At 42.7% G+C, this 26,010-nt stretch overlaps 1 protein-coding gene and 1 long non-coding RNA gene across 2 annotated transcripts in view; one reads left to right on the top strand and one right to left on the bottom strand.

The window, feature by feature from the left end:
* EIF4EBP1 (eukaryotic translation initiation factor 4E binding protein 1) overlaps positions 1-12,920 on the top strand; it is a 21,531-nt gene extending 8,611 nt beyond the window's left edge. The window contains exons 2-3 of the mRNA XM_077144618.1: positions 10,463-10,639; positions 12,457-12,920. Of these exons, the coding sequence (XP_077000733.1) occupies positions 10,463-10,639; positions 12,457-12,488 (209 nt within the window). The 3' untranslated portion in view covers positions 12,489-12,920. The remainder of the gene's footprint in view (positions 1-10,462; positions 10,640-12,456) is intronic.
* On the bottom strand, positions 12,159-26,010 carry LOC143669959 (uncharacterized). Its single transcript, XR_013169156.1, has 5 exons — positions 25,829-26,010; positions 24,422-24,479; positions 20,945-21,346; positions 15,146-15,330; positions 12,159-13,320 (listed from the first exon to the last, which is right to left on the bottom strand). It is a non-coding gene; the product is annotated as an uncharacterized LOC143669959 (long non-coding RNA).

Raw genomic sequence — 26,010 nt, 5'->3', positions numbered from 1 at the left:
TTTGATGCACACTGGAGTATGAAGTTTCAGATGACACTGCTTCCAAACATGCCCAAAATTTTGCCAGGATTGGACAGAGGATGCCTTTCCCTCCCGACCCTCCACCCTGCAGCCTACATCCATGCTGGGCCTGATAATAGCTAGCATTTGCACAGAGAGTACTTTGTGTCAGGCACTGTTCTAATTCATGCAATAACCCTTTGAAGTTGGCAGTAGCATTATCATCATCCCCATTCTACAGAAGGAGAAATCGAGGCTTAGAGATTAGGAAATGACTTCCCCAGAGTCCCAGAACCAGCAAATGGAAGATCTGGGTTTCAACCTTAGACTGAGTTGTGCGTAACCACTGGGCATAGGAGGAACAGCAAGGAGTTTGTCCTGGGATGTCCCCTACCCCCTCTCGTCTGACCCTGTCTTCCTTTCACATGTGCTTCTCATTTTGGACGTCACAGAGTTGACTATAATCATTCGTTTCCAGGTCTCTCTCCTCTGAGTAGATTGTGAGTGTCTGAGATCAGGGACCTCTTAGCACTTCTAACTATTCCTTACATTTCAGCACCCAGCATGGGGCTTGTACAAAGTGGGGGTTCAGTGAATGAATCAGTAAAACCAGGAAATGTGTTTGAGTGTGCAGGCAAGGGTTAATTCTTGCATCTCTGGGTTGCAGTCCTCCCTCTACTTGAATACGGTCATGGCAGTTAAGGTCAGGTATAAACATTACAGGTGCTTGTACAGACAAGTACAGAGGGTGTGCTGGCGTAAAACTGTTATGTACTCCAGAAAAGCCATGTTCTTTTAAAATTCATCCAATTTTGTGGGAGCAGACTTACCGTTTGGGTGGGGCCCTTTTGATTAAGTTGCTTCCGTGGAGATGTAACTCGCCCAATTATGGGTGAGACCTTTGGTTAGGTGATTTCCATGGAGATATGTTTCTGCCCATTCAACGTGGGTCTTAATCCACTTACTGGAGTCCTTTAAGAGGGAACCATTTTGGAAAAAGCTCAGAGCCAGCACAGACAGAGACATTTGGAGATGCAGAAAGAAAATGCCCCCAAGGAAGCTGTTTGAAACCAGAAGCCAGAGGACCAGCAGATGCCAGCCACATGCCTTCCCAGCTGACAGAGGCATTCCTGATGCTATTGACCTTTCTTGAAGGCTAGTTTGAAAGTTATGTACCTCAGAAAAGCCATTTTCTTTTCCTAATCCAGTCTTGTAGGGGCAGACCTATTGTTTAGGGTGGAAATGTTTGATTAGGTTGTTTCTACGGAGAATTGAGATTGTTTCCACTCAGTTGTGGGCATGACCTCTTGAGTATATTACTTCCACGGAGATGTGGCTCCACCCATACATGGTAGGTCTTGATTAGTTTACTGGAGTCCTTTAAAAGAAAACATTTTGGAGAAACTAGAGCCTACAGAGACTGAGACATTTGGAGATGCTTAGAGTGCCAACAGAGAGAGCAGATGCCCAAACATGGACATTGCCATGTGCCTTCCCATGAGATGCTAAGCAAGCCAGAACCCAGAGTTGTGTCCTGGAGGAGCTAAGCGAAGGTCCACAGACACTTAGAGAGAAAACCACTTGCATCAGAAGCTGGAAGCAACAGAGCTGGGTATAAGGACCAGCCAACACCAGTCATGTGCCTTCCCCTGTGACAGACATCAGCCTTCTTTGAGTCAAGGTGTCTTTCTCTGGATGCCTTAGTTTGGACATTTTATGGCCTTGGAACGGTAAACTTGTAACTTAATAATTAATTCCCTTTGTAAAAACCAACCCATTCCTGGTATATTGCATTTCTGGCAGCTTTAACAAACTAAAACAGAGGGATATTCAGGGATGAGTTGGTCCTTCCGTGTTTCCAGTCCAGTGCTTCCTTTGGGCTTTTTTTTCCTGGGTGTGTGTGGGGAGTCAACCTAGTTCCAGCCGGGGCACTTTTTACATAACTTGGTAGAAAAGTTTGTTTGTATGTTTATATATTTTATGTCCCGTTATCCTTACTAGAGTTTTGTATTAAAAACATAATATAGGGCGGGCAACAGTGGCTCAGTGGCAGAGTTCTCACCTGTCATGTTGGGGACCTGGGTTGATTCCCAGTGCCCGCCCATGCCAAAAAAAATAAATAAAACTCATTTTCCTTCAGGATTGTGAAGGCATTGACTGACCCATACTTTCTTCGGGCTGCCAGTGTTGCTGTTGAAGAGTTGTATGCCATTCTTATTCTCAGTCCTTGTATGTGCCTCCGATTTCCTGTCTCTTTTCTGGAAGATTTTTAGGATTTTCTCTTTATGCCTGGCATTGTGAAATATACTTAGTGTTTTAATTCACTGTCCTGGATACTGAAGAGAGCATTTCAGTTGGAAACCTCATGTCTTTCAATGCTGGGATTTTTTTTTTTTTAAGTAAATTGCTTTGTACCAATTTCTCTTTTCTCTCTTTTTTGACTTCCTATTATCAGACTTTGGGCCTACTGTTGTCCCTGACTTGTTATCTTTTTATCCCTTTGTTCTTCTTTAAAGTTTCCTTCTGCTCCCTTTCTTAAAAAAACACTCTTTAATTGTTTAATATAACATATACAAGCAAAAAAAAAGAAAAAGCAATGATTTTCAAAGCACACTTCAACAAGTAGTTGCAGAGCAGATCCCAGAGTTTGTCATGGCTGCCATTCCACTATCTCAATTTTTTCCTTTTTTTTTTTTTTTTTTAACATGGGCAGGCACCGGGTATTGAACCCAGGTCCTCTGGCATGGCAGGCAAGCATCCTTGCCTGCCGAGCCACTGTGGCCCGCCCTCAATTTTTTCCTTTTAACTGCTCCAAAATGTTGGAGGCTAGAAGAAATATTAACATAGTGATTCAGCAATCATACTTGTTTGTTAAATACTATTTTTTCTGTTATACCTCCTCCTTCTCCTTGGATCCTTCTCCCATCTGTAGGGATCTTTAGGCAATGTCCCTTCTGACTTTTTCATGTTGAGAAGGGATGTCAACATAAAGGCTAAAGGGGAAGTAATTAACTGATAATCTTGGAGAGGCTGGTCCCTCTGGGTTTCAGGAGTTATCTGACCTAGGAAGCCTCCGGGAATTATAGATTCCAGGAGTTCTGCTCCCTTTTTAATGTTCTTTTTTTTCAGTCTGTTTGTTTGGGCCACTCCTTAAATGTCTCAAGCTTTTCTCAGAAATGTCTGTAGGCATTTGGCTGTCTATGAGTTGTCAAAAGCTGATTGGGAGCCACTTGTGTATGTGTGAAGTCCAGAGACCAGTGGGTTCAGTGTACAGTTAATTGTCCCTCACTGGTTTTCTTCATGGGAACCCCCCTTCCTACAATCAGTTTCTGTAGGCCATTACCCATGGGATGGGGGCTGGCGGCTCACCATTCAGGAGTCAACTTCAACTTAAATTTCCCTACCACTTCTCTGTTGGAGTCAGGCCCATCCCTCTGATCACCTTTCTGGTTACTTTCCTCCAAAGAGTAAACCTCAGGGAAGTACCCAGATGGTGGTGGGAACCTGGGGTCCAGTTGGTCTCCTGTCTTCTAAACAGTCTCCTATTGTAAGCCCCCAACCCCATATTTTCCGATACCTCTAATTCCCAAACCTTTCTGGGGTTCTCTGGGGCAAATCTGTATGCTTCTTTATTACAATCTCCACTCTACCTCCATGCATTTAGTTTTCACCTTCCTCCTCTCATTTGCCATTTCTCCACTTTCTCTCTTCACATATTGTGGTTTGTGGTAACAGTTTAAACCCTGCTTACATCCAAGTTGAACTGGGTACTTCCATTGCTTATTCTGGATGACGTGCATGCTTTTTGAGAGAAGCAGCAGGAGGCTCTTCCAGCTTAAAATAGCCTAGATCCTCAAAAGCACTTCATGGTCCTGTCTGCAAGCACCTTGTGGATTTATGTCATTTTCCCTGATATAAACTGGGGAAGCAGAACTTATGGGGAAGTGAACACTTAGCCAAGAAAGAGTTTTATAAGGAGCAGTCCTGGTGTGATATCCCCCCAGCAGGTAGTCCATCAGACCATGCCTGACTGACCCCCTCCGGGGGCTAACACTCAGCACCCTTGCAGAAACTTGGCTTCTCCACTCTGGTTTCTATTCCCTGCCCTTGTCCACATGCCAAGTCCCCAGCCTTTTCAGCCGAGGGTCCATGGGCCCATATCATTGATAAGTGACCTGTATGTGTTTTATTAGCTTTGCCTCAATCTGTAGAAGATCTAGGTAATTTCCAGATCAGTATTCACTGAAGCTACCAAGTGGAGAATTCCAAATGATTTTCTCCCATTTTGTTTTTGGAAAGTAATCATAATGCATGGAACCTTTGTAGAATCTCAGATAGAACCTAGGTGTTCTTTAGGGTTGGCAGGAATGGTTTAGTTGGGGTTTCACAAACCATGATAAATAACAATATCTAGCTGAAGCTTGCATAAGAGTAGCTTCCAAAATAGACTTTCGACTCTATTTGAAGTCTCTCAGCCATTGATAACCTTATTTTGTTACAATTCTTTCTCCCCTTTTGGTCAGGTAGGCATTGTCAATCCCTTTTGGTTAGGAAGATGTGCCAGGGCCAGGCTCATCCCTGGTAGTCATATCCCACATTGCACTTTCACACCTGGATGTCATATACCATGTAGGGGAGGGCAGTGATTTTACTTGCAGAGTTGGGCTTAGAGAGAGAGAGAGACCACATGTGAGCAACAAAAGAGGTCCTCTGGAAGTGACTCTAAGGTATAACTTTAAGTAGGCCTCAGTTCTCTGCTACATAAATAAACTTCACAAGAGCAAACCTCAAAATCAAGGGCTTAACCTATTGACCTGGGAGTCCTTAATGTTTGACACAGTATCAGGGGTTTCCCCGGTGGTAAAGTTTAATAGTTCCCTATGTTTTCTCCCATAAGGGGCTTTATGGGACTTTACCAATATTCTCTGCTCAATATACTCTGGGATGCATCCTCTCTCTTTTTTCCTTGGTTAGCCTAACTAGGGGTCCATCGATTTTATTGATTTTTTCTTAAAGAACCAACTTTTGGTTTTGCTGATTCTGTTGTTCTTTTGTTCTCCAATTCATTTAATTCTCCTTTAATCTTGTTATTTCTCTATGATTTCCTTTGGGGTTAGTTTGCTATTCTTTCTCTAGTTCCTTCAGGTGAGCAGTTAAATCCTCAATTTTTGCTCTCCTTTTTTAATATAGGCATTTAGGGCAATAATTTCCCCTCAGTCCTACCTTTGCCACATCCCGTAAGTTCTGGTATGTCATATTCTCATTTTCATTTGTCTTCAGATTTTTACTGATTTCTCTAGCAATTTCTTCTTTGACCCATTGATTGTATCAGAGTGCACTATTTAACATCCATATATTTGTGAAAGTTCTGGTCTTTGGTGGTTATTGATTTCCAGCTTCATTCCGTTGTGATCAGAAGAAATAATTTGAATAGTCCCAATCTTTTTAAATTTATCAAGGCCTGTTTTGTGCCCCAGCATATGATCTATCCTGGAAAACGTTCCATGGGCACTAGAGAAGAATGAATATCCTGGTGTAACGATCTATCTATGTCTATTAGGTCTAATCTGTTTATCAAATTGTTTAAGTTTTCTATTTCCTTGTTGATCTTCTGTCTTGTTGTTCTGTCTATAGAGGTGTATATTGAAGTCTCCCACTATTATTGTTGAAATGTAAGTCTCCCTTCTGTTTTGCCAGTGTTTGCCTCGTGCTCTTTGGAGGTCCTTGACTGGGAGCATAAACATTTATGACCATTATTTCTTCTTCATGAATGAATCCTTTTATTAATATAGTGTCCTTCTTTGTCTCTTATGACGTCTTTACATATAAAATCTATTTTGTCTAATATTAATATAACTACTCCTGCTTTTTTTCTGGTTACAAGCTTTCATGGAACATTTTTTTCCATCCTTTCACTTTCAATCTTTTTATATCCTTGGGTCTAACACGAGTTGCTTGTAAGCAGCATATGGATGGATTTTATTTCTTAACCCACTCTGCCAATCTGTATCTCTTAATTGCTGAGTTTAGTCTTTTAACATTCAAAGCTATTACTTTGAAGGCATTTCTTGAATCTACCGTCTTATCCTTTGGATTTTACTTGTCAGATCTGTATGTTCTTTTCCGTCTTTCTCTTTTTAACCTTTAAGTTCCTCTTGCTGGTACTCTTCAATTCTGTGCCCTCTTCCGGACCTCCCTCTCCTGTCTCTTTTTCAGCCAACAAAACTCACTTTAGTATTTCTTGTAGGGCTGGTTTCTTGTTGACAAATGCTCTCATTATTTTTCTGTCTGTGAAAATTGTAATCTCTCCTTCACTTTTGAAGGGCAGTTTGGCAGGGTACAGAATTCTTGGCTGGAAGTCTTTCTCTTTCAGGATCTTAAATATATTATTCCCACTGCCTTCTCATCTCCATAGTGCCTTGTGAGTAGTGCCAGCTCAGTCTTATGTATTTCCCTTGTATGTAGTAGATCATTTTTCTCTTACTACTTTCAGGATTTTCTGCTTTTCTTCAGCATTTGACAGACTGGTTAGTATGTGTCTTGGAGAAGTCCTATTTGGATTTATTCTATTTGGGGTCTGTTTGGATTCTTTGAATTGCATATTTATGTCTTTTATAAGGGTTGGGAAGTTTTCTTGCATTATCTCAATTAATCTTCCTAGCCCTTTACTCTTCTCCTTCTGAGACACCAGTGGTTCTTATATTTGTATGCTCATGCTGTCCATCATTTCCCTGAGATCCAGTTCACATTTTCCATTTGTTTTTTTGTGCATTCAAAATCAATCGTCCTGTCCTCTAGTTTGCTCTTTATTCTGCCTCTTCAAATATGCTGTTGTGTGTCTCTGTAATATTTTTTATTTGGTCTACAGTATCATTCATCTCTGTGATACTTGCTATTTTTCTATTTATTCTTTTGAATTCTTCTTTATGCTCCTGTGTTGTCTTTTTGATCTCCTTTACGTCGTTAGCCAATCCATTGAATTTATTTAGTAGAGCTGTACGAACATCTTTGATTAGTTGTTCCAAAGTCTTTGTCTCCTTTGGTGTTTTAATTTGGTCATTAGGCTAGGTATATCTGTCTGCATCTTTCATATGCTTCCTGATTTCCTGTTGACCTCGAAGCATTCAGTTATCTTGATAGGGTTACTTTGGAGGTTGATTTCCCTCAACAGTCTAAGGTTTTGTGTTTGTGGGTTAGACTGGGGGGGTGGGGTGCTCTGTGCTGGTGCCTGGGAGCATGGGGAGCAGAACATGGGGGCCTTGGGAGTAGGGTGCAGCTTGGGCAGGATGCGGTGCAGGGGACACGGCAGGAGGTGGGGGCAGGGATGTGGGGATGGGTGCGCAAGTGCATGGGGCATGGGTGTTGGGGTTCAGTGGGGTGCAGGAAGGCGGGGCAGAAGTGTGCACGTGCAAGGGTATATGGGAGGAGAGGGCGGGTGTGCGTGGGGCAGGGATACAGAGTGTAGATCCACACATGCGTGGGGGTGGGTCATGGGGGCCAGAGGTGCTTAGGGCGTGTCGGGCGGGGCTTGAGCGCAAAGGGGGTTTGTGGGGGGGGGGTCATGCGTGTGGTACATTCAAGGAGTGTGGCTTGGCTCACTTCCTCGTCCCTGTCTCCCTGACCGTGCACTCCTGAGGGCTGGGAGCCTCTGTTTGGAAAGGGGCGGGTTAGGCTCTTTGCAGTAGCTGGATGGTCTCCAGTTCTCTGCATCTCAGTTCCTCAACTCAGCTCCAGGACCTGCCTGGGATGTCTCAGCTACAGCGTGCAAACAGAGCATCTCCTAGGCGTCACCATGTCCCAGAGAGGGGGCCCAATGGATCATGAAGAACAGGGGAGAGGTGTTCAGGGTCCCGGGTGGGTGTGCGTGCAGTCCCTACGCCCCCGTGCCTCTCTTCTTTCCTTCAGTAATGCACCAAGTCCCCCAGACAGCCCCGGAGACTGCTGCAATCAAAGTCTGTTTGTTGTCTTTTAACTTTCTTGATGACCACATCTGCTTTTATTTTATTAACCTTTTTTTGTCATGAAAAAAAAAGATACATACAAAAAAGCAATAAGTTTTAAAGTACACCACAACAGTTAGTTATGGAACAGTTTTTGGAGTTTGGTATGGAATACAGTTCTATGACTACCACCTCTGCTTTTTAAGTGCTCTAGCAGTAGGGCAAAGGGCAGAGAGGTTTTGCTACTCCCCTCACCCCTTTTAAGTGTAATTAATGAATTAAAAATCTCTGGGGGCTAGTGACCTTTAAGGAGAATGTCTGGAAGGCTCTTGACCTCCAGATTCTTTTTCCTTTTTGGCCTTTGATTTGTTTGTTTTAATTGAGAAATCTTCACACACACCATCCACAGTATATAATCAGTGGCTCACAATACCATCACATAGTTGTGTATTCACCACCATTATCATTTTTGGAACATTTGCATCACACCAGAAAAAGAAATGAAATGAAAAAAGAAAAAACTCATATATCCCATACCCCTTAACCCTCCCTTTCATTGACCACTAGTGTTGCAAATCTACCCAATTATTTTTACCCCTTATCCCACCCTATTTTTTATCTATTTATTTTTCCTTATTTTTTTTACTCATCTGCCCATCCTGAATAAAAGGAGCATGAGACACAAGGTTTTCACAAACACAGGAGCACATTGTAAAAACTATATACCTTCTTCTTCAAGAATCAAGGCTACTGGGACACAGTGCAACAGTTTCAGGTACTTCCCTCTAGCCACTCCAATACACCATAAACTAAAACGGGATATCTATAGTAATACATAAGAATAACCTCCAGGATATCCTCTCAACTCTTTGAAATCTCTCAGCTACTGAACTTTATTTTGTCTCATTTCTCTCTTCCCCTTTTTGGTCAAGAAGGCTTTCTCAGTCCCATGATACTGGGTCCTGGTGGCTCATTCTGGGATTTCTGTCCTACGTTGCCAGAGAGATTTACACCCCTGGGAGTCATGTCCCACGTGGGGGTGGGGGCAGTGAGTTCACTTGCCTAATTGGCTTAGGGAAAGAGGCCACATCTGAGCAACAAAAGAAGTTCTTTGGGGGTGACGCTTAGGACTAATTATAAGCAGGCTTAGTTTCTCCTTTGCAGCAATAAATTTCATAGCATCAGTCCAGGTTCTTTTTTTGATACTGTTGAATCCTAACACTTAAGTCACACTCCAGTGGGGTCAGATCCCTACTCTGTGGTGAACAAACCAACAAAAAAAAGCAGTATTGAGTGGAGACAAGAAGAGAAGAACTTCAAAAATATCTAAAAACAGCAAATTCATAGAAAAAAAAGATGGATTAGAGGTTACCAAAAATAGGGGTAGGAGAAAAAGAGGAGTTGCTATTAGGTGGGTATAACGCATTTGTCAATGTATATATGGAAAATCAAATTCATTTGCCATAAATAGAAGGTAAGTATAAATAGGAATCTAATGACAAGACAGTCACTAGATTCTAGCTAGCTTCCATTGCCTGCTGAAGGCTTTGAGCCTAAGGCCTGTTTTTTTCATTGAAAAGGAAACACTAGGCAAACGTACCAGTACAAGTGACTAATGCTTGGGACATAATTAGGACTAAGAAAGAAGCAAACAGGAATAGCCTTCTCTGTGCTCACTGTTATTTGGTGAATGAGGTGAGTCTTCAACAAGTCATCTTGGACCCAATACACTTTGGGAAACTCTTACACCCTGACACTCTGGTAACTGCACCCTGAAAGGAAGGTTCTGGGTGTGGTTTAAGAATGATGAATAATTCAATAAGGCACACTCCCTAGGGAGAACGACTAGCACTTGCGAAAGGAGAGGGAAAAGAAAATGAATGGAATGCAGACTTGTGTACAGATTCTGAAGTGCAGCTGCAAATCAGAGCAAACAGGCAAAGCGGTGACAGGGGTAAATGAGAATGTTCACAAGGGGATGGCTTTAGCAGGAGACCCTTTTGTGAGGCAGGGAAAATTCTCATGTTCACTGGTTTTAGTGAAACACTTAACTTTTCTGTTTGCTTGTTTGTAAATTGAGATTATAGACTTGCATTCTGGGTAAAGAGAGTATTCTATTCTGGGTATCCCACCAGAGTACTATAGGGACAAAATTGAACAATGAATGAAAACGTACTTCTCCCACTGTCAGTTATGGTTGTCACGAGCAATGACAGTGGTATCTGATTAGGTGAGTGCTAAGAGGGCACAGGGCATGCAGGACCCTAAGAACAAAAAAGTACGCAGTGCAGGGGCTACTGGGCCCCCTTCTGTCATCGCGGCATCCCTGGATGAAGAGCACAGGGCTGGTGAGAGGCAGCGGCATTCTGGACTGCAGCCATGTCTCTGGGTAAGCCCTTCTCCTCCTTGGTGCAACTTTTGCAGGAGAATCTGCAGCCCCTGCTACAACCATGCCTCAAAGAACTGGAATAACGGGCAGGCAGTGGCTCGAGGTCCCTTTACCAAGCTCCCTGCCCTTCCAGGTACCAGGATCATCTACGACCGGAAATTCCTGATGGAATGTCGGAACTCACCTGTGGCCAAGACTCCTCCCCGGGACCTGCCCACCATTCCTGGGGTCACCAGCCCTGCCAGTGATGAGCCCCCTGTGGAAGCCAGCCAGAGCCACCGGCATGGCAGCCCTGAAGACAAGCCGGCAGGTGATGAGTGGCCGGGCTTTCCTTTGGGAAGGGGGATGGGCCAGGCCTGTGGGCTCCATCCACTAGGGGGAATTCCACCTACAGTGGCGTCCAGAGGGTATACATAGGGATGGAAAGGTACAACTTGCATTGGGACCAGCTTTCCCTTTGAAAGGGGCCGAAGAGCCCAGGAAAGGTGATTTGGCACCAGCAGTAATCTAATTAGCAGGGATCATGTTTGCAATGGCAGTGGCTTCACACAGCAACTTTCCTAAGTGTACCTGTTTGCATCATTGTCACCACTCACCTGCAAAACTTAAACATACCCGTGAGTTCATGGCGCAAGAGACAGCTTATCAAAGACACTATGTCCTAGCCCTCTAGGAAATTACGCATCTACAGGATAAGAAATATATTTGGCATGCCGCTGTCAGGATTTGGGTCCACGAATGCGTTCTTTTCAAAGAGGAGTAGAAATAATGCAGCCAGTTGTTTCTGTGGGTTTGACATTTAGTTGCCAGATCCTTCCCGGTGTTCCTACCCCCGCAAGTCATCAGCAGCCACCCTGGCAGAGGTTTGTGAATGCTTGCATTGTGGTATCAAGACTAGCTTGCCAGAGTGTGCAGTCGGTGTCAATACTTGAAAACAACCTGAGTCAGGTTGGAAGCCACCGACCATTCACCTGGAAGGTAATGCAATACCAGACCCAAGCAGCAAACAGCTGGGACCTCCAGTGAGGCTTGCTCTGTTAACAGCACCAAAAATGCATATGACCTGGAGTCTGTAGGATGTAATTCATGATCTACTGGGGAACCCCACAGCCCATAATTGCATTGCCTTTCAAACTTGGAGAGCAGGGGAAAGGAGGGAGGTGGGCTGCAGTGTGAGGGTGAGTTTGGACACACACACAGAGCAAGGTGAAAACCAGAATAAAGCAACATGGTCACCTGACATTTGTTAAAGGAAGGAAAGAGGGAGGGATAGATTTATAGGATCCTAACTTCTTGCCTCAAACTGAGCACTGGAAGTTGAGGATGGGGACCTAATCAATGCCTGAAATTGTTGAGTCACCACAACCTGAAAGCTGCCCCCAGCCCTGGTTGCTTTCATACTTCCCTCTCAGTTTCCAGAGTTGCTTTGGCCCATAAAAAAAAATGCAGATTGACCCCCATGGTGCCTTGATGGACAGCTCTTAACCCAAAATAATGGCCTAGAAGAGACCTGGAAACTAAGCTCTGCACAGTTGTCATGATGGAGTCGGGAGGGCATAATTCTTCATTTTGCTTAGCTGGATATATAAGAAGCTAAGGCTTCTTACCTTTCGACTCACAGATTTGTGCAACTGTAACCAGAAGAGGCCAGTTGTTTCCATGTTCTTGCTACGGAACTTTGGAGCAGCCTTGCTTGGGAGATTGTGAATGACACAATTCCATGAAAAAGGAAAACTTCTAAACCAAAAATTAGGACACATATTCAGAACATTTTTCTATTTAAGGATTATTTTTATGTGAAGCTTCTATGAAGGGGTATAAAAATAAAATCACAGGTAATAATTTACCTTTATTAAAAATTATACAAAATTCAGGACTGTCATCTTTCCATGGGGTAAACTGAATATGTACTTCCTTTTGGATTGAGGAAGAAAGCATAGCTGAAAACAAAACCCGTGTTTCCAGGAATTCCTAGCCTGCCCCTGCCCTTCCTCTACTCTCCTTGGCAACATAAAGTTGGCCCCTGCTCTTATAGCAACAAAAGAATGAAAAAATAAGTAAACTCTAAAATGTCAATCCTACGGTTCACCTGTTCCTCAAATGGCCCTCTGTTCCTTCTTTCCCCAGGTGAAGAGTCACAGTTTGAGATGGATATTTAAAGGGCCAGCCCTCTGGATTGAGCAATGCCTCTGGGCCCCTCATTCCCTTCTTGGGAGAAGGTTCTCCCAGCTGGGCCTTATGAAAGTTACCGTCCAGGGCAGGCATCAGGGTGGGATTGGCCCCCCTGGCCCTCTCCTTCCTCTCTCAGGACACCTGCTCCCCCATCCTCTTAGCAAACACCAGCAGATACCTCCATGTGCCTCCGTTGGTGCAAGAGCTGCCACCCAAGGGGGTGTGACTCCTGTGAGTCCACCCTTGCAGCCCAAGGACTGGAAGTGGACACGGAGTGGACACCGAGGAGCCCTTCTGAACTTGTGCTCCCAGCCCCATCCTCTGGGGGCACACTCACCCCACTTTAGTTTGGCGTGCAGTGGGAAAACTCCCCTTCTCCTCCTACAAGAGTGGAAATAAAAATCACCTTCTCCCTCGGGCCAAGAGTTAGGCCCTGTCTGAGCTCTTTCGACTCCATATGGTAACTCACACCAGCTTGTTCATACAGTGCTTATAAAGTACTTTCCTATGCATTATCTCATCTGATTCTTATAGAAACCCTGTAAGGTAAGTAGAGGAAACATTATTATCCCCGTTGAACAGGCGAGAAGACTGGCTCAGAGAAGTTAAAAACAAATGAAACCGGGGTCACATTGGGTTACTCTCCAGAGCTTGTTTTCCAGTGGCAGGTGCGCTCCCCCTCTTCTGGGCTCTGTTGATTCCCATCGAGCCTGTGGTGACTGCATCACCTTCCCCAGTAGGGCCCTGTGGGGCAGCCTGAGCTTTAGGGCAGTGCAGACTTTCATCCAGGTATACCAGATGCTTGTTGAGTTCTGTGCCCTGTCATAGAAGACAGCATGTGAGACAAGCTCTCAGCCTTGGGGATTTTGTTAAGACATAACATTTGCCCATGAGGAATGATAGCATAAGAGTTCACAAGATTGTATAGGATTGGTTACAGCAAGTAGCAGATGCAAGTGCTGGGGGCTTCCTGGAGAAATCTGGGTTCTGAAGCGTGAGTGGGCTCAGGGGAGGCAAGGGCCCAGTGCTTATGAGGTCATGTGGTCTCAGGGAGCCAGAGTGTGCAAGAAGAGGACATCAGAGTCTGCTTTGGTCAAAGCAGACAATTTGGGGAGGGATGGGTTGTTGTTGTTTTTTTTAACTAATTTTTTTTTTAAATATAACAACAAACACAAACATTCTTAACGTGATCATTCCATTCTACATATAGAATCAGTAATTCACAATATCATCACATAGTTGCATATTCATCATCATGATCATTTCTTAGAACATTTGCATCAATTCAGAAAAAGAAATAAAAAGAAAACAGAAAAAAATTCATACATACCATACCCCTTACCAGAGGGGTGGCTTTTATAAAAGGCCAAGGGGACCAGGTTCCTAAGAGCCTTGAATGTCAGGCAAAAATCTTTACTGAGAAGTGATAAGTGTTTCTCATCAAGGGATATATGGGCAATGGGTGGCCTTTGCGCCAAGAGGCAGTGGCTGACATGGAGTTTAAAAGCTCCAGGCTCATAATCCTTGTAAATCTGCTGTCCAGGGAGCAGCAGGTATTCAGTAGTCACGTCCCTTGATGGCCATTTCTATGGTTAAGTTGGAGCCATCTCCCCTCACAAGGACCATGAAGGCAGCTGGAATCCACGTACCTGGCGATGATGTGTAGGAGAACCTGGCCGTAGTTGGATGCTACCTCCAGGCACATAGCATAGCCTTTTCAATATGGGTGAGAAAACAGGCTGGGGTGGGGCACTGCCAGGGAAAACAACCACCAGAATTCCAACAAGGACCAAATGAGAGATTGGGTCAGCCTTCTGTTTCAGTTTGCTAAACCTGCCAGAATGCAATATACCAGCAATGGATTGGTCTTTACAGAGGGGATTTATTAGGTTACAAATTTACAGTTCTGAGGCCATGAAAATGAAAATAAGGCATCGACAGGAAGATACCTTCACTCAAGAAAGGCCAGTCACATCCAGGGTTTCTCTGTCACATAGTGGCATCTGCTGGCCCTTCTCTCCTGGTTGGTTTCCAAAATGGCTCTCAGCTCCTGTGGGTCCTTCCTTCTCCTGGGTTGTTTTCTCTCTAAACTTATTTTCTGTCTCCAGGTGTCTGTGCTTTGTCTTGTCTTCCTCTTATAGGACTCCAGTAAGTGGATTAAGACATACCCTTAATGGGCAGGGTCACATCTCCATGGAAACAACATAATCAAAGAGTCCCATCCAAAAATAGATCTGTTCCCGCAAGTACATGGCTTTTCTGGGGTACATAATAGTTTCAAACCAGCACAACCTTCCCACTCCTTCAGCTTTTAAGTAAAAGCATCTTACTCTCTACCCTGCTGGCAAGACTGGAGGTCTTGCTCATGAATCTGATCAGACCTGTTCCCTTTCTTAGCCCCACATTTTAGTCTGGGGTACTTGGTAATAAGTGGACTTTTCTGGTGGTTCAGGGACCACAGGCAAAATTCTTTAGAAGTTGTATCCTTTCCTACTGAGCAAAAGTATCCACCAAGAGATCTGGGTATTTGGGCATCAATTTTGGCCAAGTGCTTATGGTGATGCAAATTCTGTGACAGTCCTTGTCCTCAATGAATCTTGGGGAAATGGGACTGGCCTGTGGTCCAACATCCCAGTGTACTTACAGCTTTGGTAGATGCTCACTCCAGGAGATTAGCACAGGTTGGCCTGTCTGCCCTTTGGCATCACCAAAACGACTGTTTTTGCTGTTGGGGAACCCACTGACAGTGGTTGAGCAAATGCCACATGCTGTGAACTAGTACAGAGCAGTGTTTGAAACGATGGTGTGTGTTTCCAAGGGGCTTACAACCTAGTGGAGGAAAGAGATACCATGAATAATGAGAGGACACCCAGAAATGTCATAAAGCAATAGTGATATGATAGTCCAGTGAGTGGAGGCAGTGTCATTGTCACAAGGGAAATGAGAGGCTCTGAAAGGTCACAGGGGATGGTAGGGTTTTAATGGTTTAGGAATTGCTCAGAATGAACAGTGAAAAGGTAAAAAACAACCTCGTGGAATGCTCCTGGTGAGCAGTAGTGGAGTGGGGTGGAACTGAACCACTGGTGATTTTCCAACCTCCAGGCTGCTATTGGCACAGCTGTGGGCATCCCTCCAACTCCCAGGCAGCCTGGCTGACCTTCCCACCAAGGTCATTTTTCTCCCAAGCTTCCTCAGTGCCACATTCATCAGGAAGACACAGAAAGGCCCAAAGACAGCGTGACCAACCAAGAGGGAAAACCAGTAACTTAGGAAGTATGGGATTCCTTGCTAGATCCAGCAAGTCGTCCTTTTAGGTAAACCCAACCCACTCGGATTCAACAAAGATTTACCAAGTCTCATCTACACTGAGCATGGTGCTTGGCCTTGAGGCAACACAAGAGAATTGCAAGACATACCTGAGGAAAGGTTAATTCCAGAAGGCGTGATTAGTTGCAAATAAGTGAAGTGTTAAATGTGATAGGTGAGCAGGGCCAGAGCAGGCAGACAGTATGATGGGTATGTAAGCTTTGCATAACCAAAGGCATGGCTTCTTGAATGAATATAGTGTATGGAAGCTGTAGTGCTTTGGGTAGCACGAGGGAAGTTAGGATAAAATGGAATTAGACTGAACAAAACAAAAGCACTGATTGAATGTCGTCTGTATATTTAGAGCTTTACTACAGTCTTATTTACTATCCCCATAACTTACAGAGGTAGGTATTTTAATTTCCATTTTACACATCCCCATGGCTAGTAACTGTCAGAATTCCAACGGCTTTCTGTGTAGCCAACAGCCCTGCGTTTATGCTATATTGTGGATGGAACAGAAGTCTGGGCTCTTCAGATTCTGAGCTACAGGCAGGCAACCAGGACATTGGTTGGACTTAGGCCAAGTTAGTGACAGATTGGTGTTAAGGTAAATCAGGTGGAAGAGGGAAATAGAGCCAAGAAGTCATCCAGAAGTTTGGCAGCTGCTTTAGAATTGGTGGGTGTGGTGGTAAAAAATGAAAACAAAGGGGTGAAAGAAGATTGATAGCATTTTCTCATTCAGCACCAATTTTTAAAAATCCTGTAATAAGCAGTGGGGATAAAGCAGTGGACTAAACAAAATCCTACCTTCAAGGAGCTGATTGTCCAATGGATGTAATCTACCTTTAGGGATTTATGCCATGTACAATCCCTGTTTGATGCATTCTGCTTTCATGGCCGAAATCACAAATCTGGCCTTCTTGAAACCTGGTGCAAAATGGAATGTGACCAGCCCTTCCCACCCCCCTGAGCCAAAAAGGATATCTGCCCTGGGCCATAGGACAATCCTGCATCAAAAAGCACGAACCCCAGTGACAGACAGTAGACACATCAGTTTCTGGAAATAACCAAAACACAGCCTTCAGCAGCAGGTTAAATGAGCATGAGAAAATAAGAGACCTACTTTTCCTGTAGGTTGGCTGGGGGAAAGTGTGACCCCTAAAGATGAGATTTTTCTTGTATTTCACACATTCCAAAGAGCATCCTGCCTAGAGATTGGGAGAGAGGAGGCCCCTTTGGGCTACAGCAAAATGGAAGCAAATCCCTACTTCCCCCAGCAGTGGTCACAGCATAGGAAGCCTTTTTTTTTTGTTTTTTTTTTAAAGGAGGGCTCTGACAGATCCTTATCTGTTTCTTTTGGGTTCTAAAGAGGAAAAACTGTTTTGAAGTTTCCAGTTACAACACTAAGTATAGAGCTGCCCCCTGGTGGAAGAGTAAGTTAAAACAAACAAGGAAGTACGCATCTCAGAAATAGAATAGAAATCCCTTAGGTTAGGTGAAGAAAAGGGAAGAACTCTACATGTTTTCTAGACCTAAGCACTCTTCTCCACATTCTCTCTTGAAATTATGAAAGCGGACCTCATTCTCAGGAGTACTGAGGGAGAAGTTTTCCTGGCAGGATGACCAGAGATCTATTGCACTGAGGCAGGACCAGTGGTAGACGAGGCTGTTCCCTTGCTGCCCAGTTTAGCTGGTTGTGGCCCAGCTTCCTTCAGACATCAGACTTGATGTGACCTTGGTGCCTTCAACCCACCTCTCAAGCCGGCAGAAGCCAACTGGCTCTATCCCCACGGAACGCCAATGAAGAAAGTTTGCACTTACACAGCTCTTCTCAGCACCCAAGCTGCCACTTTTTCTGGTCATGCCACTAGAACGCTGAGCTGTTAAAAACTCCTTAAATTTTACAGTGTAGATTCAGGTTTGTACTGGGATCATGAAAATACATGTAGACACCACTCAGGTCATCTCCCAGCATCTAGGGCCATTTTAGCTTCTGAGCCCTTTAGAAACCAACCAAGCAGCCTGTCCACAGCTGTGTTTTCTAACTCTTGAGTAGAGCTTTTGCAGTGTCAAGGGCCAACCCACTGTCCAGGGGCAAAAGAAATTTTTGTGGGGGGTGGGAGGTGTGGGGGAGCAGCTTGTGCGTATGCCATGTGGTCCACTACCTCCACCTCTTAGTCAGCCCTAGGTTTGAGGAATCTCAAGCTATGAATTTACAAGAAGTCACCACCATTCTTTGCTGAGGTCAAGATAAATTGGAAAGAAAGCCTCATGGCACCGGGGGAGACTCGGCAGACCTCTGTACACTGACAAATGTTTCCGTTCTTATGTTGATGGCGCATGCAAGTCAGCATTTCCAACCAGAACCTTCAGCTAACTGCCGCCTCCCTTCCTCCTGGACCCCCCAAGTTTTTTCTTATCTTGGGCTTGGCAGCTTCCTTCATGTTCCTCTTGTGTTGGGATGGGCCTCCTGTTCAGACAAGAGGATATTATCAGCCCAAGGGGAGTGGACCCTGTCTAGGCCAGCCCTGGCTAGCACTTGCATAGGCTGATATATAGACAAACGTTCCCACAGCTGCTCCATTTGGATCCAGAGTGGTGGGTGGCAGAGGGCCCTGGCTCTTGGGCTTACATCATGAGAACGTAAATCCCTGATTGAGCAGCTGCATTAAAGCAATGGTTCAATCAGAACCTTCCTTTTGTCTAGGAAGGGAAAGAAAAGAGATGAGGACATTGTCTCTTTCTAGGAGTCTGTCTACCCCTCCGTAAGGCAGGTCCACACTCAGATTTCCCCTACTTTGGGTTTTCTGAAATATAAACATCTGTCCTCCTGACCTTTCCCAGATATTTGGGTTTCTCTCGCTCTCTCTTTTTTTTTTTTTTTCAAATTGCTCATATTTTATTGATTTAAATAATTTATCTTTTTTTTTCAGTCAGTTTTTGGGTTAGAAATAAGCTTAATTTTAAAAAAAAATTTTTTTATTAATTAAAAAAAATTAACTAACACAACATTTAGAAATCATTCCGTTCTACATATGCAATCAGTAATTCTTAATATCATCACATGGGTGTATGGTCATCATTTCTCAGTACATATGCATCGATTTAGAGAAAGAAATAGCACGACAACAGAAAAAGAAATAAAGTGATAACACAGAGAGAAAACAAAACTAAAAATAAAAAGTACAAAAATATATAAGAGAAAAAAACAAAAAAACTAGAGCTCAGATGCAGCTTCATTCAGCGTTCCAACATAATTACATTACAATTAGGCAGTATTGTGCTGACCATTTTTTTTTTTTTTTTTTTTTTTTTTTAGAAATCATACCATTCTACATATGCAATCAGTAATTCTTAACATCATCCCATAGATGCATGATCATCGTTTCTTAGTACATTTGCATCGGTTTAGAAGAACTAGCAATATAACCGAAAAAGATATAGAATGTTGATATAGATAAAAAAAAAAAGTAATAATAATAAGAACAAAACAAACAAAACAAAACAAAACAAAAACCTATAGCTCGGATGCAGCTTCATTCAGTATTTTAACATGATTACTTTACAATTAGGTATTATTGTGCTGTCCATTTTTGAGTTTTTGTATCTAGTCCTATTGCACAGTCTGTATTCCATCAGCTCCAATTACCCATTATCTTACCCTGTTTCTAACTCCTGCTGAACTCTGTTACCAATGACATATTCCAAGTTTATTCTCGAGTGTCGATTCACATCATTGGGACCATACAGTATTTGTCTTTTAGTTTTTGGCTAGACTCACTCAGCATAATGTTCTCTAGGTCCATCCATGTTATTACATGCTTCATAAGTTTATCCTGCCTTAAAGCTGCATAATATTCCATCGTATGTATATACCACAGTTTGTTTAGCCACTCGTCTGTTGATGGACATTTTGGTTGTTTCCATCTCTTTGCAATTGTAAATAACGCTGCTATAAACATTGGTGTGCAAATGTCTGTTTGAGTTTTTGCCCTTAATTCCTTTGAGTAGATTCCCAGCAATGGTATTGCTGGGTCATATGGCAATTCTATATTCAGCTTTTTGAGGAACCGGCAAACTGCTTTCCACAGTGGTTGCACCATTTGACATTCCCACCAACAGTGGATAAGTGTGCCTCTTTCACCGCATCCTCTCCAGCACTTGTCATTTTCTGTTTTGTTGATAATGGCCATTCTGGTGGGTGTGAGATGATATCTCATTGTGGTTTTGATTTGCATTTCTCTAATGTCCAGGGACATTGAGCATCTCTTCATGTGTCTTTTGGCCATTTGTATTTCCTCCTCTGAGAGTTGTCTGTTCAAGTCTTTTTCCCATTTTGTAATTGGGTTGGCTATCTTTTTGTTGTTGAGTTGAACAATCTCATTATAAATTCTGGATACTAGACCTTTATCTGATATGTCGTTTCCAAATATTGATTCCCATAATAAGCTTAATTTTGAACTCAGGTCAATGTGCTTTCTTGCTTTTTTTAAAAGACAAAATACTCAGTATAAATGGCAGGTATTAAGTTTGTACCGGTTAAAAAATAATGTTTACATTTGTCTTGCACCAATTTTTTTTTTAATTTTTTAATTTTTTTTAAATAGCAAAAAACACCAAACGCAAACATTCTTAACTTTTGATCATTCCATTCTACATATAGAATCAATAATTCACAATATCATCACATAGTTGCATATTCATCATCATGATCATTTCTTGGAACATTTTGTCTTGCACCAATTTTAAAAACATACAAATTCAATGTGTAGTAGGAAAATGTTTTTAAAAAGCGTAAGAAAGTATGCCCTGTAAAAAATATAAACACACCGTCTACTGAATATATGAATATCAAAAACTAAATATTATATTTAAAAGTAGCCTTTATAAAATGTCCAGGCACTATGTATTGCTTGCTTTCCTAACATATATATATATATATGTATGTATATATGAAATATTTCTATCTCAATTAAACATAAATATCAGTATTTCTTTGCAAAAATGTAGTATATAAATGCAAAGGTAGGCATTTGTCCAGTATATGAGTTTTCAAGTTTGATTCCTTTAAATTTTTTTCTACAACTATGAGAACTACACATACAAAAGTAAAAAGATGAGGTAGACATCTTACGTTTTTCAGAAAGTACTTGCAACAATATTTAGATATTCCCAATGCCTAAATTCTAGAATGATGTTTAAAAAGGTCCTCCATAAATATAGTGGTGATTATGATGACACGTATCTGACCACATAATGAATAGCAGAGTTTTCAGTCCTCTGAGTACAGCAATCATGTTTCTCTGTTCTAACAAAAGAATTGTGACTAGGTTTAGCCAGCAATATTGCTCCAGTGTGCGTTTATACAAGGCACCATGCTACAGTAAAAGCAGCTACAATGCCATTCAAAATCACCATGCGCTAGTCCATGTGGGAAGAATGTCCAGTAAGCCTCTTGAACCTGGCAGGTGAAAGCGGAGTTGGAAGAAACACTCCTCGTTCAAAAAAGTCTAAATGAGTCACTGTCCAAGAAGAGCTGCAACAGGTGAATCCGGCAGTTAAAGATACTATAAGCAGAGTCCAGAATCCTAATAACCCAGTGTCTACAGCATCGCCATTCTTCACATTTCCACCATGTAACTCTATATGTACAAAGAGAGGGTAACGTGGGTTGGGGCCTCACTCCCTGCAGAGTAAGGTGGTCTAAGCTTGGGAAGCTGGGACACTGTTGTCTTCTGTTCGCCCGGGGAAGTTGGTAGAAATTTCCCCGCAGAGGACTCCATGCAGAAGCTCTGTTTGGGTTTCTTATTCTAGAAAGCTTCATTTACACTCAGAGCTCCATCAGTGCTACTCATCTCTTGCAATTCCAACAGAAGAACCATCTGCCACATCATGGTCAGAATTTAATATGACTGCAATAACCTCATTGCTCCCTGACCACCTTTTTAGTCTCCAGTACTTCTCAGGGGCTCTTTCCAGAGAAGCTGATCGTGGTCTCACCCATGCATTCTAAACTCTCCACCAACTCTCTGAGAAACTGCAGGAGGGCAGGACTCATCTCCTTGCTTGGATGCATGTCCCCTTGACCCTCAGAATGGGTCTGCATCTCCCAACTCTTCTCCCTTGCCTTACTCGTTCTTCCGCCCATCATCCTACTAAATCTGGTATTCAAGCTTTAGCGTGCAGTTGAATGACCTGGAGGCCTTGTTAAAACAGATTGCTGGACCCCACTCCCAGAGTTTCTGATTCAGTAGATCAGGGATGGGGCCTGAGAATTTGCATTTCTAATCATTCCCTCATGCTGCTAGTCCTGGAACCACACTTTGAAAACTACTGACCTACTTAATTTCAGGATGTTAACTCTACTTATCCGAAGGTCACACCTAACCTACATCCACTAAAGGGTCAGAGCAGAGAGCCATCTGATCGATGTCCCTTTGTCCTTGATAGGTAACGACAACTTGTTTCCAAACTTCTTAGACTTCAGACATCACACTGGCCCCTTCCTGGCTATTTGTCCTGGTGGGATCGGTAGCATCTTTGGCCTTATAGTGGGACAAGCCTCATTTACAGGAAAGAAATGCATTTCACAAAAATGAAATTTGTGAAATTTGTGCAGGTAATTGCACAAATGTGAAGTACCTACTGTGTACCAGGAATTGTTTTAGGTGCCTGCATTACATCAGTGAAGAAAATAGACAAAACTCCATCCAATGTGGAAGCTACCTTTTTCTAATAATAAAAAAAAGACTAAAACTCTTTTTACTATGTTTAGTAGGACACGGATATCTGGCTACTGGAAATAATTAGGAATGTTTAGTCAACTCAGTTTAAAAGAGTTAGAGATTAAGGAACAAGAACTCGGGCAGAGACTAAATTAATACTCCATTAGATATTTAAATTTATCTTTTTAACAATGATAATGATCATTGAAACAAAAAGCTTTTTTTTGCTTTATAGGAGATAAAAACGTGGGGGTATGGGGTGGAGTTGGGGAGGGAGTCCTAGGAGTCGACTGACTGTTTTTTTTGGGGTTTTTTTCCACATGGGCAGGCACTGGGAATTGAACCCACGTCTCCTGCATGGCAGGCAGGAATTCTGCCACTGAGCCACCATCACATCACCCTGACTGCTCTATTTTTGGAAAGGGCCCAGAAGCCTTTTACAAAGTGGGGTTCAGGGACAGAACATACTTGCTTCTATTCAAGTTCTCTCCCTTCAGTATTAAAGCCCTCTGACCTTCAAGAATTCTCTATAAAAACACAAACACTTCAGAAGGGCTAACACTTTAGTGTTTGCTGGTATAACGGACATGAATCTTGGTCAACTCAGCAAGAAATATAACTGTCTTTTATAATCCAACAATTACTCTTTTTAACCACTGTTCTGTTGGGGAGGAGTGGTCAGTCCAATTTGGATTTAGGGTCCATCTTCCCCGGAGTTTGGACTTAAGTCTTTGGGGCAGGGATTCAGGCGTCAGGGTAGGAGCTGCTGGCCTTGATGCTATCTATCCACTTAGCCATCCACTTAGTCATCACTTGCTTCATCTGATATTCAATTATGGCCCCATATAGGTTGAAAACCTGGAACTTCAAGTCCTGCAACTTCTACTTCTGGGCCAGACTGGAGAACATAGGAGTCATCTTGCCACTTCTGTGTCGCACCAGGTGAGGAAATCTCTCCCAGGCCAAGTGCCAGTCTATCCAGACTTATAGCACAGCCATGCCCCACCACTTTCTCATCTCCAGGCTAACCTTTCTTTGTATGTGGGTAAAAGCAACTATCCCAAACATTCTAGTTATGCTCAGAGCCTTTTCTGTTCCTCCAAGGAATTAACTATTTCTTTTCTGCCCTGCTATATCCCTCTTGGAGGCAACGAGCAGTTCTCAATCCTGGCTGCCTATGAGAACCACATGGAGAACTCCTTGTTTTAAAAAAAAGCTGTCAATACCTGTATAGGCCAAAAGGCATTTTCTTTGTTTTTTTTTTTAATAAGCTTCCCAGGTGATTATAATGGATAGCCCATAGAGCACTATGGGAAGGGAGAGAGATGGTGGCAAGAAGGTTAAAGAAGGAAAAGGAAAGAGGGGAATCTATTACTATTTCAAAATTATTCTGCCACACTAGTTAATAACTAAGCAAGGCGAATGTACATTAGTTAATAACTAAGCAATGAATTACGGCCAGCTATATACAAAGCCCTATTGAAAGAGATTGCACTCAATTGCAAGTGGGGAAGTGAAGTAAAATTAGAATTACTCTCTTCCCTTGCTACTCAAACCATTGGTCTCAGACCAGCATCACAACCATCACCTGTGAGCTTGTTACAAATGCAGAAAATCTCTAGTCCCACCCAAGACCCACTGAGTTAGTCTGTGAAGTATTGTTCTACTCCATGATTTTGCTGAAGGTAGGCTGCTGAGAAGAGGTAGGACATCTGAAGCTGGGTTTTTAAGTTATATAAAGTTTCCAGAAGCTTTCTGGAAATCTTTATTCATCTCTGAAGGAATAGCAAGCAAACATCCATGCAAGAGGGCAAACAGACTTAAAACAGCATTGGGTAAGTTTCTGGGGAGAGAAGTAATAGAGCTACAATTGGAATCCAACTTACATGTTTCTGTTTTCTTTTATATGATAAGTTCCTTTAAGGTCTGCAGTGGCATCTTTTTCTGTTCAAAAGATTGTAGAAGTAGGTTAGTTCACTTCAACAAATGTCCTAGAGAAATTACCTTATGCGGCTTAGTCCATTTATGCGTAAAGCTTTAAAAATGTTTGTTTTTTTTCTGATTATAAATCAGCAGTTATTATATAGAAAGTAGAACATGCCTGTAATTGCCTCCATCCCTTCAAGGATAACCACAGGTAAAAGTCTGATGAGCATGACTCCAGGTTTCTTTTTCTTCACATATACTAACACATATACAAAAGTGGTCATGATGCGATACTGTTCTGCCACTTTTTTAAAAACATATATATATATATATATATTTGCCATTTGGGCCAGGAAGAAGAGCTCAAGCAGAGAAATGGGGGCAGAAATGAACTGATTGTGGCGTGGGGAAACTGAATTGCCTTGTTATGAATGAAGGGGTTACTTGAAAGAGGAGGGCACCTAGATGTGGGGCAGTGGTGGGGAGGGGCATGGCTTCCAGATAGAGGGGGAAACAGCAAAAGCAGGAAAGCAGGACCAAACCAAGAGAACTGGGGATGGGATATGCTGAGAAGTGATTGAGTTCCCATAGGACTAGGACACCATTTGCTCCATGCTCTTGAATACTGATTTGAGGCGTTTCATCTAAAAAGTAGCAAATAACTTCCTAAGGAAGGATGAAGTGATACACAAGTATTAAAAGAAGGGTTGGCCAGGATGGACGGGAGTAAGAAAAAGCCTAAAAACAGAAAGATTGAATTGTGGTAATCCTAGGCAGATGATGAAACTACATCTATAGAAGGCTGATGAGAGAACTAAGAAGGGACAAATCTGAAACGTGGTAGAAACTATAGAAGAAGCAGTCTTTGTAATCCCATCCTTTAGAAATAACAGTTGTGAGCTTTAGGAAATTGAACACAGGTTTCCTGCATGGAAGGTGAGCACTCCACCTCTGAACCATCCGTGCACCATCTGTGAGGATTTTGAATATGTATTTGAGTATGAGAGGAGAATGGGTTCCACATTTTCATTAAGGTGAATAATGTACCCTCCAGCTGGTGCTAGCTGCTTCATGTCCACTTCCTGGCAAGCTGAGGTGCTGGGGACAGAGAGCCCCTAATACTTTTGTTTCTCCTAGTTGTGCATCATAAACTTCCGACCTGGTGGTTTTAATTTACCCTATTTTGAGATAGGGCAGAGTTCAGAGTTCACTTTGCTGTCCAATCCTGGGAATTAATTCTGGTTCCACCTTAGCATCATCAGTTTTTACCCACAGCTGAACTGATTCTAAGGAAGAGACAGGGAATTCTCAAAGGATCTCAAAATCTTTAAATTCAATTATTCCCTTCTCTTACCGCAATCTTTTACCATTCCAGTTCTTGCCTCCTTAATCCGTATTTTACATTAGTCCATTCAGTTACTCTTGACCCTCCACTTTCTTGGGTGCCACGGAGAGTTATCATCTTTTATTCCCTTTTAACTTGGCCTTTCCTTTTATCTGCCTGACAAAACAAACTCAGAGGAGTCTTTCGATTAAGCTTCACCATTAT

Source organism: Tamandua tetradactyla, chromosome 26, assembly GCF_023851605.1.
Source record: "Tamandua tetradactyla isolate mTamTet1 chromosome 26, mTamTet1.pri, whole genome shotgun sequence".
Taxonomy (NCBI): domain Eukaryota; kingdom Metazoa; phylum Chordata; class Mammalia; order Pilosa; family Myrmecophagidae; genus Tamandua; species Tamandua tetradactyla.
This window is presented reverse-complemented; position numbering and strand designations above follow the sequence as displayed.